Source organism: Mesocricetus auratus, unplaced genomic scaffold (genome assembly GCF_017639785.1).
Source record: "Mesocricetus auratus isolate SY011 unplaced genomic scaffold, BCM_Maur_2.0 Super-Scaffold_100019, whole genome shotgun sequence".
Taxonomy (NCBI): Eukaryota; Metazoa; Chordata; class Mammalia; order Rodentia; family Cricetidae; genus Mesocricetus; species Mesocricetus auratus.
In genome coordinates, this window is record NW_024429200.1 from 6,696,224 (window position 1) to 6,714,728 (window position 18,505).

Sequence of the window (18,505 nt, forward strand, 5' to 3'; positions counted from 1 at the left end):
CCTGTCTGCCCCAGGGGATCAGGGGCAAGAGAGCCGGATAAGAGCAGAAAGAGAAGAGAGTGGAGAGAGAAGAGCCGGAAAGAGAGCGTAAGTGGGCAGAAGTCTGTCTTTTAAAGGGTCCTTTGCACCTCGTGCAGACTAGTACTCAGAACCCTGGGCTGACCAGAGTACTGCCTGAGTGCATTCTGCCAGGTGACAGGGGCAGGCCAGCATAATGCCTGAGTCCTTACATAAAGCTTTTGTAGTCCCTGTATGGTCTCTACTCTATTTTCTTGTCTATTTTTGAGAGTATGAAGTTGATCTGAATTGTAGAAAGCATGGTGTTACCTGTGGAATCGCAAGTCTGGATTCCTATGAGTTGAAATGATCCAAAGGCAAACTTCTGAAAGAATGGTAGAACATGAGAGGGGACTATTGGGAGCGGCTAGAAAAAGCCAAGGGTGAGACCAGCCAGGCTTGAGGAGGTTCTGTGCAAAGGAGTGATTGCAATGTTGTGATCAGAAAGAATTAGGCGGGGTAGATGTTGGGGACATGGTGAGTCTGTCATAGAGCCCATTGTTAAACCAGAGTCTCCCAATTCAGAAGCAAGCTAGGAAGGCCCAGCATAGGCAATTTGTACTTCACACAATTGGATTAGAGTTATTCTGCTTTGTTGTAAGTTAAGAGCACATCTGTGGAGTAGAGAAAACTTAGCAACTTCACTATAAAAGACAAAGATATTTTGGTAATTTTCCTCCAGTGAGATTATATTGTATGAACAAATCTGCAAATTTGGAGGCTAATATACTTTTGGTCCTTATATTTTGTATACTTGGGTTGGTAATCTTTACAAAAAGTTAACTGAAGTATAGTAGAGCAGGAATGAAGGTGTGTGTGTGTGTGTGTGTGTGTGTGTGTGCATGTGTGTGTTTCTTCATCTAGTTAGTAGTGGAAGCAGCCTTAGTTTCCTGCAACCTGAGTATTTTTTAAGTTAACTAGATTTTCTTCCAAATGTGTAGAATGAGATGTCAGCAGTGACACGTTTGTGAAACCATGCTGATTGAGAAGCCACTGTTCTTGGATCTCTTTACGAGTCTGTGGTTTGCTTCTAGGATAATTAATGTTACTACCACTTAGTTTCATTTCTGTTACTGTGATAAAATACCCTGACAGAAGAAATTTAGGAAAAAGGGATCATTTTTGCTCACAGTTCCAAGTTAAAGCCCATCATTTACAGGAGTTGCAATGCAGGAGCTTGTGACAGCTGTCAATATTTCATCGTAGTCAAGAAGCAGAGGGAAGGAATAACCATGCATAGTATGCCCAGCTAGCTTTCCCCAGCTTTACACATGTCAGTTCACAATCTCAGGGAAGGCGGCTACCCACTTTTAGGCAGGCTCTTCCCACATCAGTTAATGTAATCTAAATAATCCCCCATAGTTGTGTTCCAGACACATTCTCATTGAGACCCTCTTCCCTGGCTGATTGTAGATTTTCTCAAATTGACAAAACCATTACACTATTTTACATTGCTAGTCATGGGGTGGGGACGTTGGGGGGGGTCTACTTTCTGCCTTTTAGGTGCCTAGAAGAGTTGAGGCTAGCCTAAGTAATTCAGCTGTTTGAAGAGTTGACTAAAGTTCCCCAAGGTTCTGCAATACAGCATAAAACGTTGACCTTAGCAAGCCAGCCAGTTCATTCTTCTTAGCTTCATCTTGACTGCACTTTGTAGACAGTTGATTTCACTGGTAGCCCTTTTCACACTGTTCAGATTATTCTGAAGATTCCTGGAAGCTCCAAACTGCCTTAAGAACAGTGTTGCCACACCTGTTTCTTTAGTCCTCAGATCTGCCATTGTGCTGGTAAATCCAAAAGTATTACCCCAGAAACTCCCTCCCATCATAGAATTTACAAAGCTTTTAAAGTACCCATGCCTTCCTTTATCATTGATGTGAAATTCATGTAAAGTAGGATTAACTATTTAAATATGTGTGGGTCACAGGCCTAGTACTGCTTTTTTGTTATTATCCCTTTATTTAATTTTTCCAGTTTTTTCATCTCTAATTTTATTTTCTTCCTTTTGTTAAATTTAAGTTAGAAACACCTTACTTCACATGTCAGTCAATCCCAGCTCCCTCTCCCGTCCCCTCTGCTGGCCTCCTCTCCCCCCCTCCCCCGTCCCTGTCCCTCTTTAAGCATTTCATTGTTAGTGAGAATTTTGGCCCTTTATTGTTGGGCCAGTGTGATAATGGCTATATATCCTCATTCAGTATTTTATCTAGTAAGATAAAAAGTAAATAAACATCAAACTTTAGTATATCCATATCTTTTCACCACTTCAACTTAAGGTTTGACAGTTTTCATCCTCTCCTCAACTCCCTTTCTCAAAAAAAAAAAAAAAAAACCCAAAAAAGAGCAAGGAGCCAAAGCCTAGATCCTTGATTCCTTCTAGGAACACCTGTCTGATTGTTTCCAGGGTGCTTAATTAGCATCATGCAAGAAAGGCTTTACTTAGCCAAGATGTAAAATACAGCATTTGTTCATTGTGTGTGCATGAGGCTTTGAGTGTAGTGCCTCAAAGTGCTGCATATGTAGATTGTGTGTAACACAATTGTCAGGTAAAGCCTCCACCTCATGACGATAGCAGAGAAAATATAGTCTTATGCTGCCTTTCTGTGACTTCTCATGTCCTGATGTATTTTCTTTCTGTTCATATATTTGGGATTAATGCTGTCTTTTAAAACTAGTTTTTGTCTTTCCATTTTTGTTTTTTTCCAAATAAACATTTTTGTATTAAAATCTTAAGTACAAAATTTTACAACTAAATAGGACCATCCCATTTCACACTTTAGAAAAATCTATGAAAATATTTTGAAGATTTATAATGCTAATGAGTTGTAATAGATACCACAATCTTTAGCTATTCTCCTTGTGAGGTTCAAATAATCATCCGATCTCAGAAGGATTGTGTGTGTTTGTTTGTTTTTGTAGTCACATTCAAACAACAATTAGGTCTCTTTTGCCCTGTCTGTATTTTCTTTTAAATACAACTCATTGGAGAAAAGAGTATTAGGATTCTGAATTTTCTTTCATCCATACAACTCACCAGGAGAAAGAATTTAGAGATTCTAATGTTGTGTCTTACAGTTTAACTATTCTAGAGGTTTTCTCAAGTCAAGAGCTTTCAACTGAGAGTCAGTGAAAATAAAAAAGGCTTTCAAAATGTCCATGGACCAGCAGTTATCGAGTGGCCTGTAAGCTGTCTGGTCAAATGTGGCCCCGTGATCTTGGGGGAACTTTAAGAAGTAGGGGGCGGGCAGGAGGTTGTGGCCTTTAAGCAGATTTCATCATGTAATTGTCAATGTCAGAGCTAAAATAAAGATTAAAAATGATGAGATTAAAGTAAGAACACTTAGGAACCAACATGCATTACCACTAAACTGCTGATATCTCTAATACTATGAAACAACTCAACAAACTGTGTAACAGTGGCTCTGCAACACATTACAGTCACACTAAAGGTGTGCTCTCCAGTTCAAGTTTGAAGAAGAGGTACCTTGTGCTACACCTTGTAGATTCTAAGCTGCTTTGCTGGCTGTTTTCAATCGAGGACATTGTTGCTTTTAGCATACTGAAACAGGAAAAACTGTACAAGAATTTAAAGATGATAATACCATCAGCATCTCCAAGAAAAAGAAAGTCAAGAAAGCTGTCTCCAGTCAACTATTAACAACCTGCTGCTATTTCCTGATATGGAAAAATTGAATTCCAATGACTCAACTCATATTTACACTGCTATTACTCTCAGAACAGAACAAAATGGTCTGGAACGTCACTGGGATTCTCTGAAACCTCGACACATTACATGTAATCTTTTGCCAGAAGTTTGACTCCCTGAAGCTGTGTGGTTTTTTTCCTTTTTTTTTTTTTCCTTTCTTTGTTACATCTGTTGCTACCCAGCTAAATGAAGGTAAACCAGGCCCTGTGTTATGAAGTTATCAGCCATGTAGGAACATTTTGCATTCACCTAAAACTGAGTGTTGGATTGCATGTTCTTTGCTAGTAAAATAATACTTTTTATTAAAATCCATAATTGTGACACTTGTGCAAGGCCCTGTGTTTGGTCCCTAGCTCCCCTCCCTGCCCCCAAAAAAGAAAAAAAAAACCCGCCATGATTATAAATTACCACTCTATCTCCCTTACTTTTTAATGCCCATTAAGGAAAGAGTGTCAGGTTCGTTTCCGCACCTCTTCTAAATTTGTTCACTAATAAACCTAACTGTGGTCTTCACCTTGTCCCAGTCCATCTTGCTAGATGTAAGCTCTTAAAGCCTGGCATGTTGGGCTTTGCTTTGCTTTTTTTTTGTTATTGTTTTGTTTTGAGACAGGTTCACACTTTTTAACCCTGGTTGACCTGGTATTTGCTTTGTAGAGAAAGCTGGCATGCCATGAACTCAGTAGAGATCTGCCTGCCTCTGCCTCCTAAGTGCTGAGACTACAGACATGAGCCACCACAGCCAGCCTCTCAGTGTATTTTTAAATTCACTTAAATATATTTACTAAAATAAACACGGGTTTAAATAATCTCCAAATATACAATTAAGATTACAACAATTTCAGATTTTAATTTTTGAACATCTTACATACCATTTTGACAGTTTATGCTTAACATTTTTATCTTTTTCTTTCTTTGGACAAAGAATCATTTCTTGCTCCATGCATTTCCCATAATTAGTGGGGAAGTCGCAGCTAGATCTTCTCAGTTTATTTGTATTTTATTTTTAAACAGGCCTCATGTAGTCCAGGCTTGCTTTAACAAGATAACCCCGAGCTGCGCCATCTTCTGAGTAGTGTCAGATTACAAGTGTGTGCTAACAAGTCTGCTTTTATGTAGTGCTGGGACTCAAACCCAGGGCCTTATATATGCTAGGAAAGCACTCTTCAACTGAGCTACATCCCTAGTCCCATAACTAGACCTTAATGTTTGCTATTTGTATACTTTTCCTACTGGACCCAATAATCCTAGATTATTCTCTTTAGAAGAGAAAATAGTGTTGTCAGAAATGCTGGTTGTCACTCAGTATATACTATTAGCTACAAACTTTCTACTCCCCTATCCATTTATTTCTAAAATGGATTTGGATCTTTTAAGTGATCATATTCTTTTCTTCCTTCCTCCTTTGAATTAAAACAACACATTTGAACAGAAGGCATAGTCTGGGTTTTGGAACTGACTGAAGAGCAACCACTGCATTGTTAAATGTTGAACCAACAGATTTTTGACATTGGAAGGTTTTGATATTCAGTTCAGGCAAGTTTTTAAGATATTCTTTAAAAAAATCATGTATTACTTCTTTCACTAAAACATTAGTTCTAATTCACTGTGAAGCTCCAGAATATCTGAAATAAGAATTACAGTTTCTGACTTATATTTAAAATGTATTCATCTAATCTTCCTTCCCTCTTCCCTTCCTGCCTTCTTTTGCAGTGAGCTTGAATATTGACTGAGAATTGGTTCTGTCAAGACCATCTCTGGCAATCTGTTCCAATTTCAACTATAATAAATCATAACTAAGGATGAACACTTACATAAATACATATTCTTAAGTGATTTTAAAATAAAGTCTTTTTAGTGGACTGGTGGTAAGCATAAAAGTCTTTGAATTCATCAGAGTCTTTTGAAATGCTGTCCTGCACATGAGGACTGGCTTTTGTGGACTGGAGAGGATGTGTTATTAGGACAGACTGACTGTGTGTGTGTGTGTGTGTGTGTGTGTGTGTGTGTGTGTAATAAAAATAACCAGTTTAATAATTACAAATATGTGGCATAAACATACATCACAGTCGTCAACACCAGGTGATTGTGTTGTTGATTAATTTCTATTCTTTGAAATGAAAGCACTTGAAAATTGGAAGCAGAGAACGTTTCATTTTACCCTAGTAACTAAATAAGGAAGAAAAGCAAAATGACCTTTAAAAATGAACAACAAATCCTATGTGCTTAGAGCTGCTTTGGGTTTACTGCTAACTTGGAAGTTGAATTTTCCCTGTGCTCCTTGCCTCCACACATGAGCAGCTTCCTCCATTATCAGCATCTTCCAGTTGATGGATACAGCACTATCACCCAGATTCCACAGTTTGCAAGGGCTGCTCACCCATGCTGTTGTGTGTTGTACAGAATTAGACAACTGTGAATGCATATGTCCATCATTGTTGTGCTGTCCTGATTCTCCTCTGTATTCTGTCTGTCCACTCATCCCTACCCTTTGAGCCACTGGTCTGTTTACTATCCCTGTGCTTTTACCTGTTCTGTTTTGTCTTTCTTCTTTGGGATAACATTACCCTTTTCAGCTTGTCTCTTCACATATTAATATACACTCTAGTCTTTTTCCCCTTCGAACACATATTGCACATAATTAGTGAAATTTCAATATGTATATGTTTGTTCAGAAAATGAGCGTTTGTATTTCAGCCAATCTCAAACCTTAACAAATGCCTCTTGGTTTGAAAAACTTTTACGTTGAGAAATTCCTGGAGGTGTATGAGTGGTCTGTGAAACTGTCTGAAGGTGTTTGACTCATCTGTTATACCGTAACTATACCCATTACATTCTGTTTTAATATAAAGTAATGATCATGTTCTGAATTTTTTAATAAAACTAAAGCAAAGTAAACCATTCTGATGCCTAGAATACTTAAGCATGCAGCTTATAACCAAGTTGCGAATTTGCCAGTTTGGGAAAAATGAATAATTTTAGTTTCATTTGAGATTTTTATGAATTCATAGGCCCTTAAGATAATTTTGTGCTTGTAAGAGGTATCGTTTAGAATTGGGTGAGGCTGACTAATTCACTGTTGTAATAAAGTGAACTCTATAATAAAAATGCAATAGATGTAGCTGTAGTGATTTAACTTCTAGATTGTTGGAAGCTCTCTTAATTATAAAAATGATGAATATTAGAAATCTCAATAGACATAAAACTATTGAGAATTGCTTCAAAGGCAACAAAGTATCTAATCTGAATGCAAAACTGAAGAGAAACTTGTACCCCAATAAAAAAATGCTTTACCAACACCAGACAATCAGAAGCTGTTGCTGACTTTATTGGGAATAGCCGCTCTTCAGTCATTCTACTGGGACGTGAGAAACAAGCAGGACAGTGGGGCTATGACGAGAGTGCAGGGACAGGGTGGACCCAGCTGACACTCACTGCGTGTTTCGGGCGATGCTGCTTCTAGAGCCTGCAGGCTTGGACCTGCTTTGTGTGAGAGTTCAGCCTTGGATCATCTAGTCAGAATAAACTTGAATTGTAACCTATCTCTTCCTTACATTGTAAGATCTCCCCCTCAAACTCCAACTACATGTTATCCCTATTATTTCTTTACCACCACAACTGTACATCTTTTTACAATGTTGCTACTTTCCATCTTAGTGCTTATTTGGTATGCAAGGAAAAAATACATATATGTATGCATATATACATGTATGTATATATAGATGAAGTAGATAGTGTTGGTCTTTCTTCACTTAGACACAATTCTAAAAGCTTCTAGAAAATATTGGAATTTTCAGAATTCTTTAAGTATACTGGTGAGCTGTTAAAGAACTTTTTTTAATAATTAGAAGTTCTTTATGGCAACTTGTAATTGCTTATTTTTTTCTCATAGTTAAAACAAAATCTTTTCATCTTTTTCATTTGTACCTTTTTAGTGCTGTTTGACAAAATATAGATCAGATTCTCAGTTCAGCCATTCACACGTAACTTGACACCCACTTGTCTGTGTAGCTATCTGTAACATATGTTACTTGACAGTGCCTTTCTTAAATCAAATACCTGTCCTTATATCCGTGCTTACACAGTTCTTTTATAAAAGCATTTATAAAGATGGAACGGAGGCTTAGGCTGGTTACCATTGTGGGTCAACCAAGCTTGTTCTCTGATTTAGACATGCATGCATGCTTTTAGACCCTCTGTATCAGTTCGGTTTGTTGCTTTGTTTTTCTGGACAGAGTTTCTCTGTGGCCCTGACTCTGTAGCCCAGGCTGGCTGAGATTCACCTGTCTCTCCTGAGATTAAAGGCGTACACCACCATGCCCTGGTGTACTTGTTTTTTTGTTTGTTTTCTTTTTTTAAATATCAAATACCATGTCTGAGTAATTCCTCTTCCCGTACAACATTACTGGGCACTTAGGTTTTTTTTTTCTTTCTTCTGTACTCTCCTGATGCATTAAAAAAAAAAAGGAATGTGTAATTGATAATTTTTGTGTGGTTGGATTTGTTCTAGTTAGAGTGTATTCTGTTTATATGTTCCCATCTTAGAAGTTTGCCTTATGAATGACTACATAGTTATAAAATAACACCTATGTGTTATTAGTGACTTTTGATTTGTGTAAAGAATGTAAATTTTTTTTAAAAAAGTATACCTTTCACTCTTGATTCTGTCACCTGTACAGTTGGATTTTTGTTTCCATGTTTTGAATTTCTGTACATTTTGTTAAGTATACAGAAAAATGGAGGAGTTAAACCATGCCATATGACAGAAACCTACACAATATCTAAAGTTCTACCTAAATTTGCCTAGACTATTGTTAGCCATGCTATCCTTAACCATCTTAAAAACAGCACGCCAACAACCTTAAAAACAGCACAAACAACCTAAGGAACCTATACCAAATGAATTCCTTTGTTTGGATTGGTTCCTTATAGAAAGTCATTCTGGCTCTCGTTGTCACTATATTATAATGCTCTGTCAGTGGGGTGAAGAAGAGCTAGAGGTTGGAGAGATGCCTCAGAGGTTGAGAGCACTGCCTGCTCTTCCAGGGGTCCTGAGTTCAAATCCCAGCACTCACATGGTGGCTCACAACCATCTGTAGTGAGATCTGGTGCCCTCCTCTGGCCTGCACTGTACATATAATAAATAATTAAATCTTTAAGAAGAAAAGAAAGAAGAACTAACCACAAAGCTTGTGATTTGAGCAGGCAATGTAAGAGGAAATAAGTCACAGGATATAGGTAGAAGATATTTCCATTTAAAAAGTAGTTGTCAGAGAAAGATACTTCTGTGACTGCCTGTTCAATTTCAAAATAAGTTTAACTTCTTGAATATTTCAGTTGGAAGGGAGCTACAGTACTTGGCAAAATGTTGCTTATTTCCCAGAGAAATGTCTTGAAACAAAGGCTAAGGAGCAGGTGTTGGTGTCAGTCCTTGAAGAACTCCAGTGTGTCACCTCTGCAGTCGTCTCTTGCTGCTGGTAGCTTTTCTCTCAGCAGTTGCTCTGCAGTCTCCCGCCTGAGGACTAATAAATGCCCCAGGCTGCACCTGCAGACCTGAACTGGCCTCACGGTGGCAGAGCCTTCTAACTGCCTCCACATCTCCCTTCTTCATGTTACTTGATCTCCTTTGGTTAGGAGAGCCCATTCTTTCCAGAGAGGATGGACGGGTGAAATGTCCACCGAAATGCCTTTTCCTGTGGCTCAGGGTTAGTGACCTAAGACGTAGCAGACGCTTTTCCTGTGTTTTTCGTGATTTTACACATAGCTTTTTCTTGCCATGAGGATGCATTAGATCATTATGGATTCTAATTGTAATCCACAAGAATTATAATACTCTCACATTACAGATAGGTAATGCATGTCTTTTCTAGCTTTGCTAATCCTTTCAAATATAGTCCCATCAGAACCTCTTCCTGCAACTGACTTCTCTATATGCCATCTCATTTTTATTTCCTTGTTAGTATTATTAATAGTTGTCAGAGCATAGCTAGAATGACATGTTTTAGCAACTTCTATAACCCGTGAATCATTGCTCCCATGGAAACCCCTTTCACCCATCCTTCTTCTGACCTGTTTTGGAAAAAGTATTTACCAACCTGGAAGCACATTGTTCAGTGTTACTCATTCCATTGCCTAGGGAAGATGGATACTGTTTACCAAACCAAGGAAGAACTCAGAGTCCAGTAGGAAAGAACAAATAAATGTAAGTGAATGATTGCAGTACACTGTGTCAGTGGCAGAAATGGCCAGGATGCTTGCCATCTAAGAATAGAGTCTCGTTATTCTTTACTAAAATTGTAAATCCCAAGAGTGAATTTTAAAGCACTGTGCCTTTGTGGTCACCTGCCTGCCTCTGTTCTGCCCCGTGCTCTTTCCCTCTTCTGATGCTTCCCCGGGCGCCGGTGATCCCATCTGCAGAGTGGCAGGATTACTCCCGTCCTCCTCCTGCCTCATGGAACCTGTTTACCTGTTTCTACCACATTGTTGCATGCTCGGGTTAGGTGCCTTGTCTGTCTCCTTGTAGTGTATGTATCGCATGAGTCCTGCTAGGATAAGCACTGGTTGGTAGCAAATTCCACAGAAACAAATACTTTTAAAGTTACACTGATTTTTGGTTACTGATGTTGACATTTTTAAGTTATATAACCTTGGGTTAATTCTTTAAAGGACTGGAGGCTACTCAGCTTCTCATTGTAAAATGAAGCTTTTTGGATCCGCAAACCTCTACCTGGCTTCAGAGGGATTTGCTTGTTTTTGAAAAGAACCATTTGTTCATCGCATAATGCACTCAAAAATTGAACTTCGTATAGGGTCTTCAAGACTGATCTATCTTGAAATAAGGGGGAAAAGTGTAAGATACCAAGCTCCATGACATGAGTATTGCTTACACAGTGTGTGTGTGTCATCTGGAAGGATATGGGTGGGGAAAGAAAGACAGATTTTTGAGAAACTGAGTAAAAATTAACTTAAAGAGATCCAGGAAGCATTCCAGTGAAGCAGAATGACTGTAAGCACAGCTTAAAAAGCACAAAAGTGTGTCTAGCTGACTCCCATTTTTCTATTTATGTCATTTCTACGTCCGTATACTGGTGCAAATAAATTTTAACTTTTAAATATTTTTGTTAAGGCACCTGATATTTTCCCTTGTCTTTTTGCATTATTAGAATGTTTTGGTTTTTTTTTTTTTTTGGTTGTTGTTGTTATTTGTTTTTTCTTTTGTCTAAAATCTACTTTCAGGTTTGTGGTAAAACCCTGAGGGTTTTCTTGGTGCCTAGGCAATTCAGCTTTGCCATTTGGTGTGTTTGTTTTATGGTAAGCATAGATCTAGATATTTGAGTATAAGCTTTATCATTTAAGTGGAATATTTATCGTAAGCTGATAGTATTTATGTCTGAAGGATCTTTTTGGTAGCTGTAGTCCTGTGTTAATAAATTGCAAGGTTTTTTTGTGGCTATCCTAAATAACATCTGTATATAAAACTTCTAATACGACTTTTTTTTTTCATTCCTTAAAGTTAGGTTTGGCATAGTTTATTTATATTTGAGTCACAGGAAGATAGGCTGCTGTAATTTGAGGGAGTTGGGTTTTCACTCAGTAAATACTGACGAGGATGGACTTGAACCCCAAACTATAGTAAATGGTGTGATGAGAGCAGCGGTCGTAGAATCGATGGAGGCCAGTGATGAGAGCAGAGCAGAGGAGAGTGAAACTTTCTAGGAAAAGCAAAGTAGACACATTTGGGAATTTTTCAGAGTAACCACAAGAAAGAGCTTGAAGACTAACACACAGGATGAATTTTAGAACTCCTTTCTAACTGGGGCTCCCAGGGATGACTTCTCGCAGTGGGATGGGTGTCAGGCTGCTCTTACACAGGAATTTAACTTGGAATATGAGTTCTCTGGTCCCGGTACTGCCGTCTATGGTAGAAAACTAAGAATTAGGACCAACTTTACGAACCCACTGCTCCCACGCAAGCATAAGAGCTGGAGGACTTGACACGTCTGTGAATTGAATTGTATCAAACTTAGTTGATAAGTCTTATGTGCTTACAGATAATCCTGCCAGCGCTAATTATATACTTTGTAAAATAAAGTCATTATCATTTTTACCATAAAATATATTTAGTGATTTGATCTTCTTTGTACCTTGCTTGGTCTTTTTCGAGTTCTGCTTCCGTTCCGTATTTTTCTTTCTTTTGCAGTGTTTTGGCTTGGGTAGACATGCTAAGCAGGGTGGCCACACAGCATATCTGGGAGCACAGTGGCTGCTATGGCTAGGTTCCTAAGAGACAAGTAAGAAACCTGCTGCCTTGGCCCATTGGGAGGGTTACTGGTGACCAGTAGAGAAACACTTGTTGTTAGTCATTTATCAGAGAGTGAATGTGCTTCTCTATTCTACCCACAGTAGGGTAAGGCAGTAGGGTTCAGCTAAGAGACTCGGTGTGTTGTATTCTCAAGGTTATATTGACAGGCAGCCCTACAGCTGCCTTCTGCAACTCAGTGAGTTTTCAACCCAGCGGTTTCTTCATCGGGCCTGCTGACCTGCTCACTGTGAATTCTTAGCGTGAATCCTTAAAAGAAAATTAAGTGGCATAAGACTGAGTCGGTGTGGTCCTCTGTCAGTGGTCCTGATGGGTGACTTTGCCCCCACTTCCCTTCCATGGCACTCAGAATATCTACAGATACATGGGATTGTCACAGCTAACATCTGGAGGGTGCTGCGCTGGTCAGCACCCCACAACTCGTTGGACAGCTGTCCACACGAGGGTTGCAGTGCCATGTCCAACGTGCAGGGCAATGGCCTCCAAGCCAAGGTATGGCTCACTGACAGAGCACTTGCCTAGCGCACCCCCCCCCCTTACAACAGAGACAGACCCGGTGTGCTTCCAGGAATGAACTTACTAGAGGTCTACCATCCAAACGCATCCAGGTCACGCTGTGAGGGTTAGGGTAGATGGGGCTGTGTTGACGAGGTTGGTTTCCTTCTTCTGCACTGACACTGGGCAGTAGAGAGGGTGGTGAAGTAAACCTTTCTCCTAAGCTCTTTAGAATATGTTCCCATTCCAAGAGCTAAGGCTGTGGGTCTTGTGTGCTGCCCCCCACTCATGACGCCACTGTAAGCCAAACATGTGTGTGCTCTGAGGCTCCCAGGATGCTTTGTTTTGAGTATGTGTGCTGGGTAATGTTGTTTCTTGTATTTCAGTAAAGATTGTTAAAAATTATAAACCAGTTACTATTTCCCAAGCTCCCTTACATTCAAAGTATCCTGGGAAGATCGTAGTTTCCCGTTGTTTGTGTGTCCTGTACCACAGATGACTTTGTCTTTGACTAACACTATAGCTGAACTGTATTATTCTGTAGTCAGGGGAACAAATAGCCTTTGATTAAAAAGAAAGAAAAGGGCTTTTTAAAAAAATCTTAGTTGGCAACAGAGCTGAGATGTAGGTGTAGACCTCTAGGAGACCCTGCCTTGCTGCCTTTTGACTGTATTGTGTTGCCAGCTTCAGAGTAAGATTTCCTGAGTGTGTTACTCTGTAAGTGGAGGTTAGTGTTCTTCCCCTTTGCTTTTGGCGATTGTAAAGTGATGGTTAGTATATTATGAGTGAGGTAGGGATGAGAGCAGCCGGTTGCTGACTTAGGCATCTCGGTGACCAAGACCTCCCAGACCAGCCAGGACTGTGTAACTATGTGGGAAGGACTAGACCAGTCTCTATCTAACCCTTCCCATTTAGTTAGGCAGCATCTTTTTCTCCCCAGGGGATTTGTTTGCCTTCGAGGAAGGTTCTTTTCTCAGAGGTCAGCTTTGCTCCATAGGACAGACAGCATTCTGAGTTTGTTCTCCAGCCAGCCCCGCTGCTTTAGAAGTTAGATTGTGTCTTACCCACCAAACGTTCCTGTAATTGAACACATCCTGTGATTACAGTTTTTACCAGGGGGATCTTTTTTATGCCTAGTGCAAGTTATGGACCTACAGGGAGATGATTATGTTTTCAATTAGAATGCTTACCCTAGGGATGGGTAGGTCCTGGGGGTATAGTGTAGTCGATAAAGTGCTTGCCTAGCATTCAGGAAGCCCTGGGTTTGAGTCCCGGCATCATGCAAACCTGGAATTCACCTATACTTTCAATACTCTAGAGGTAGAAGCAAGAGGATCAGTTATCCTTATGTATATAGGGAGGGAGTTCAAGGCCAGCCTAAGATACATGAGGCCTTGCCTCAAGGTGGCAGTGGGAGGCTCACAAGTGGTCCTGAACTTGACCTCCAATAACACAAGGCGGGAGGGTGGTCTCCTGGCTTCAAAGTCCAGACTGTTCTTTGAGGTGTGCTATTTCTCTACCCTGCTCATCATCCCTGATAGAGATAGGCCAGTGGCACTTCTATTTTCTTCTTTGTGTCTTTTTAATTGTGGGCCTCATAGGATCCTAGGCTTCCCCTGTAAGTATATGACCCTTAAAAAAAGAAATCAGCTAATAATCTACACAAAGTAGACCAAGAGAGCTTGGTATATATATTTTCATATATATCCCTCAGTGTCTGGTTTCAAGTTACCAAAAATGAGCTCTATAAACAAGAGCAACTTTTTTCTCATTGGGGGTAGTCTTGTGCCACGTTGCCATGGCTGTGCCCCATTCATCTGTGGATTACTAGCTAGGATTCAGGCATGCATTGCTAGTACTAATAGTAAGAAATGTCCCAGCCGGGCGTTGGTGGCGCATGCCTTTAATCCCAGCACTCGGGAGGCAGAGGCAGGCGGATCTCTGTGAGTTCAAGGCCAGGCTGGACCGACAGCCTCCAAAACAGAGAAACTCTGTCTCGTAAAACCAAAAAAACAAAAACAAAAACAAAAAAAACGTTGATTAAGAAATGTCCCTGTCTGTTCTTTATCTGTTAAGTGCAGACTCCTCCTCCTGCCTGCGTCACAGGGTTGTTGGGAGTGTCAAATGAAATAATCAACTAACTGTGCAGTGCCTTATTGGTTGTAACACACAATGCAAACAATATACAGGTGTAAGAAGGATAAGGTTTAGTAAATAAAACCAGTTGGGAAGTAAAGTTAAGTTTGAGGAAGCTCTCCTATCCCCATTGTTTTGCTTACCTGGTGTAAAGTGCCCTTTCTTCATTCAGTCAAGTTCAGAGATGAGCTTCTTTGCCTTTGTCTCTCATAAGTAAGGACAGTACCATGAAATGCTGCATTTGCTGAAATCTAATAGAAGCTGACAGAGGTCAGTTATGGGGTGAAGCAAATTTTTAAAAGAAAAGTCTGAATTTATCAAAGAGCATAGACTGCCTGATCAATCATTGTCACTGTTGATTGCTGATGAGATCTGTAGAGATTTTTTTTTGCTTTTCAAAAACTATGGATGGTTAATCAATTAATTCTTATTTACAATAAGATAATTATTCTAAGGAGGTGTTAGACTTCCCCAGGCCCAAATATTATATATGGATTCTGAACAGTAAACCTCAGTTTAAGCCACAGTTGATACAAACCCGTCTTTTCATTGGTAGTGGCTTCTGTTTGACACTCTCTATAAATAGCTCAGAGACCGTAGGACTCCATGGCTTCAACTCTGACTAGTGGTGCTGGAGTGTAGAGCAGGCAGACACTGAGACCTGCTCCACCAAGAGGGCCCAGCCCCTGCTTGCTGCTCTTCGGGGAAAATATCCATTCCGTATTCAGAAGTCCATTCATTATCTGTTTCCGCCCCTGAAATGCATTACAGTTTTATAGTGAGGAGAACATCGCTTTCTTTTACTATTGGCTTATGTTTATTCTTCATAAAATGACTTTCTTCCATTTAATGGACTCAGAAATGAGCTCCTATAGTAATTTTTTTTTCTATTGGTGTACATCCGCTGAGCTGGCTAAATGCCTCCCTGACTGAATCGTTGTCATGTAGCTGGTGCTGGCTTGTCTGTAGAGCATTGAATCCTGCAGCTGGATGGTTGGTTTGCACACCTGTAGTAGTCAGGAGGCCCCTCCATCAGCTCCAGAAAGCTTCCTCTCCCTCACTTGAAGTCCCTGAGCTCGCAAACCAAATCCTAACCCAGTTTGTCTTGCTAGGGTGACCCATAAACGCTCAGTAAAGAACGAATAATTCCTCTCCCGCTTAACCACTGAAGAACAGCATATGTTTCTAACGTCAGCTTTTTATTTTTTTTTATCTTTCATTTTTTGTTGGTAAACTCCCAGACAACAGCAGTTCTGTAGAGAGTTTAAATGTGAAGGAGTGGCAGGACGGGCTCAGGGCACTTCTACCCAACATTAACATCAGCTTTGGTGGACTGCCCAATTCTTCCTCCCCCTCCAACGCCAGCCACAGTGCACCAACGTCCAACACTGCCACCGCCGACAGCGTGAGTTGGGACAGCCCTGGCAGCTGGACAGACCCAGCCATCATCACAGGTAACTTTCTTGCTCCCTCGAGCTCCACCCACAGCCATGTGTTTTGCTTTGTTCTCGTTATCCATTCATTCATTCATTCATTCATTCATTCATTCGCACAAATTAACTCAGAACAGGGGCCTTTCCGGCATAAGTTCCTTTTCACAAAGCATGATTCACCCTTAGGGTCACGATGAACCTGTCAGCCTAGCTGTGTGCCTTGGTTCTTTCTTTTGGTGTAAGTAGGTGTCACCTACAGTCTGGCAGCATGTGTGCATTTCGTAGGCCTCAAAGTACAGAAGGGTCTAACTGAGCCATCTTAAGAGAAACATACTCCACTCTTTATAAAGCTCTCTATATAAGGCTGTCCGTGTACGGAGCCCTGCTGGGGAAGGGCAGGCGCAATGGGGAAACGTGTCATTTACTTCTGGTGATCCTAGGGTCCTTTGGGGCGGAGTTGTTTGTTTTGGGGGATTTGGGATTTTGTTTTTCACTGTTCCGCCTCTGAAAGGAAGGAGTACGTTTATAGTTGAGAGGAGCGTTTGTATAACAGTAAATCCTGGTCATTGCTGGAGAAGGGGGAGGGTGGTTAAAAAAGAACATTTGTAAAAGGTTTCATTTGGCAATTTAAAATTGTAATCTCCTTTACTTCTTGGGTAAACAACTCACGCTTTACAAAGTTTATCTGAGTAACTTGGTGCTCTTTCCTTACAAACTCACCATTTTCTTTTTGTCTCCTGTTTCCTTTGTAGGTATTCCAGCATCTTCAGGGAACAGTTTAGACTCTATTCAAGATGACAATCCTCCACACTGGCTCAAATCCCTTCAGGCCCTCACAGAGATGGACGGCCCCAGCACTGCCCCGTCACAGACCCACCACAGCGCCCCCTTCAGCACACAGATCCCTCTGCACAGAGCCAGTTGGAACCCCTACCCACCTCCGTCAAATCCTTCTAGCTTCCACTCCCCACCCCCAGGCTTCCAGACAGCCTTCAGACCCCCCAGCAAAACCCCCACAGATCTGCTGCAGAGCTCAGCACTGGACCGCCACTAAGCAAAGAGGGAGTTCAGAAGGGCAGGGGCGAGCCCACCTGTTTTCTCCCACTCACCGCTCCTGTCCCGTCTCTTACGTTCTGAAGAACCCAGTTCCTGGTCGTTTTTGTTTTGTTTTCTCCCTGCCCCCAGATGCGATGTGATCACAGCGTCTTTACCATCTTTTCTTTAACTGTAAAAGTTTCGGTTGATCCAGCATTTGAGTGAGTGACACTGTTGAATGTTTCCGGGGGGGAAATGCCTTTTTAAGCAGAGGAAAAAGAAAATCAAAAGGCAGTCTCAACACTTAGAAAATTACTGTTTGTCTGTCGCTCATAATAATGACATAGTCTGCCTAGCAGAAAATGACAATTAATCTATAGGAAAGGTCAAGTAAATGCATTATCAACTGCAGACTGAGAACCAGCTGATTTGAATGAGATTGCTAAATGCATGGGGGAAGCAGTGGTCCTGACGTCCATCTTGCGTTCAGCCTTTCACTGTTGCAGGAAAAGTGCTTTTAACTTTTAAGTTCTTTATTGAATTGATGGGGAGGACTCAACTGTGTCGTTACACAAAGGGATCCATTGGAAGTTGATGGCAAGATAAACTATCTGTATGTAGTATCTGGCCCACTGCTTAAGAGTTTATAAGGAGGGAGAAGTAATTTTTTTAAGGAGAAAAAAATTTTGGCTTTAGATTTAAATTCAGATATTTTAAAGGAAAAAAGTATTCACAGATTTAATACCTATCCATAATATAAGAGCTGAATTAAAGTGATTTCCTCGGTCTTTCTCCTCTGTCAGAATCTTTTTTTCTTTGACCCTAAGTCCAACTGACAGGGCACTGTGAGCCAGCACTGCTCTGGGGCCATCCGATCACCAACAGGAGCAAATCTCTGACCTCCTTGCCTGCAGCTTTTACTTAACCCTGTAGTTTCTGGACGTTTGTGCAGTATTGCAAAGACAGGAGAAAAGAAAATAAACCTGGTTATAACCTGATGCTAAAACTAAAAACAAGGAAATGTACCTCTTTCTTCAGAATTAAAACTAAAATCTTAAATAAAACAGAAAACTTGATGGTGACCATTGGGTGATTCTTGTTTTTGTTTTTCCAGTTTGTTACTTGTGAATTTGAAATATTTTGTGATACAATGCCCTTTGAGTTTCCACTAGATTTTCCATCTGCAGCTGTAGAGGATGGCTTTGAAGGGAACAGAAAGCAAAGTGAAAATTCTTTTTCTCAGTCACCACTAGTTTTAAAGATCAGCCTTGTTGTTCGCAACAGCCTCTTCAGTGGCTTTCATTAGCTGAGACCTCTACCTGGCTGTTAGAA

General features: G+C 40.5%; 2 protein-coding genes across 5 annotated transcripts in view; both read left to right on the forward strand.

Moving 5' to 3' along the window:
• The window catches only part of Cnot4 (CCR4-NOT transcription complex subunit 4), a 93,410-nt gene extending 75,155 nt beyond the window's left edge, over nucleotides 1–18,255 (forward strand). For 2 of the 4 annotated variants that reach the window (XM_013122257.3, XM_005082393.4), the window contains exons 11-12: nucleotides 15,947–16,159; nucleotides 16,891–18,255. In XM_013122257.3, coding sequence (XP_012977711.1) covers nucleotides 15,947–16,159; nucleotides 16,891–17,192 — 515 coding nt within the window. In that variant the 3' untranslated portion in view covers nucleotides 17,193–18,255. The remainder of the gene's footprint in view (nucleotides 1–15,946; nucleotides 16,160–16,890) is intronic. The other 2 variants (XM_005082394.4, XM_005082395.4) reach the window with 1 other exon arrangement.
• The window catches only part of LOC101841651 (solute carrier family 23 member 1), a 97,280-nt gene that overhangs the window by 10,850 nt on the left and 67,925 nt on the right, over nucleotides 1–18,505 (forward strand). The gene's annotated exons all lie outside the window — the stretch shown is intronic.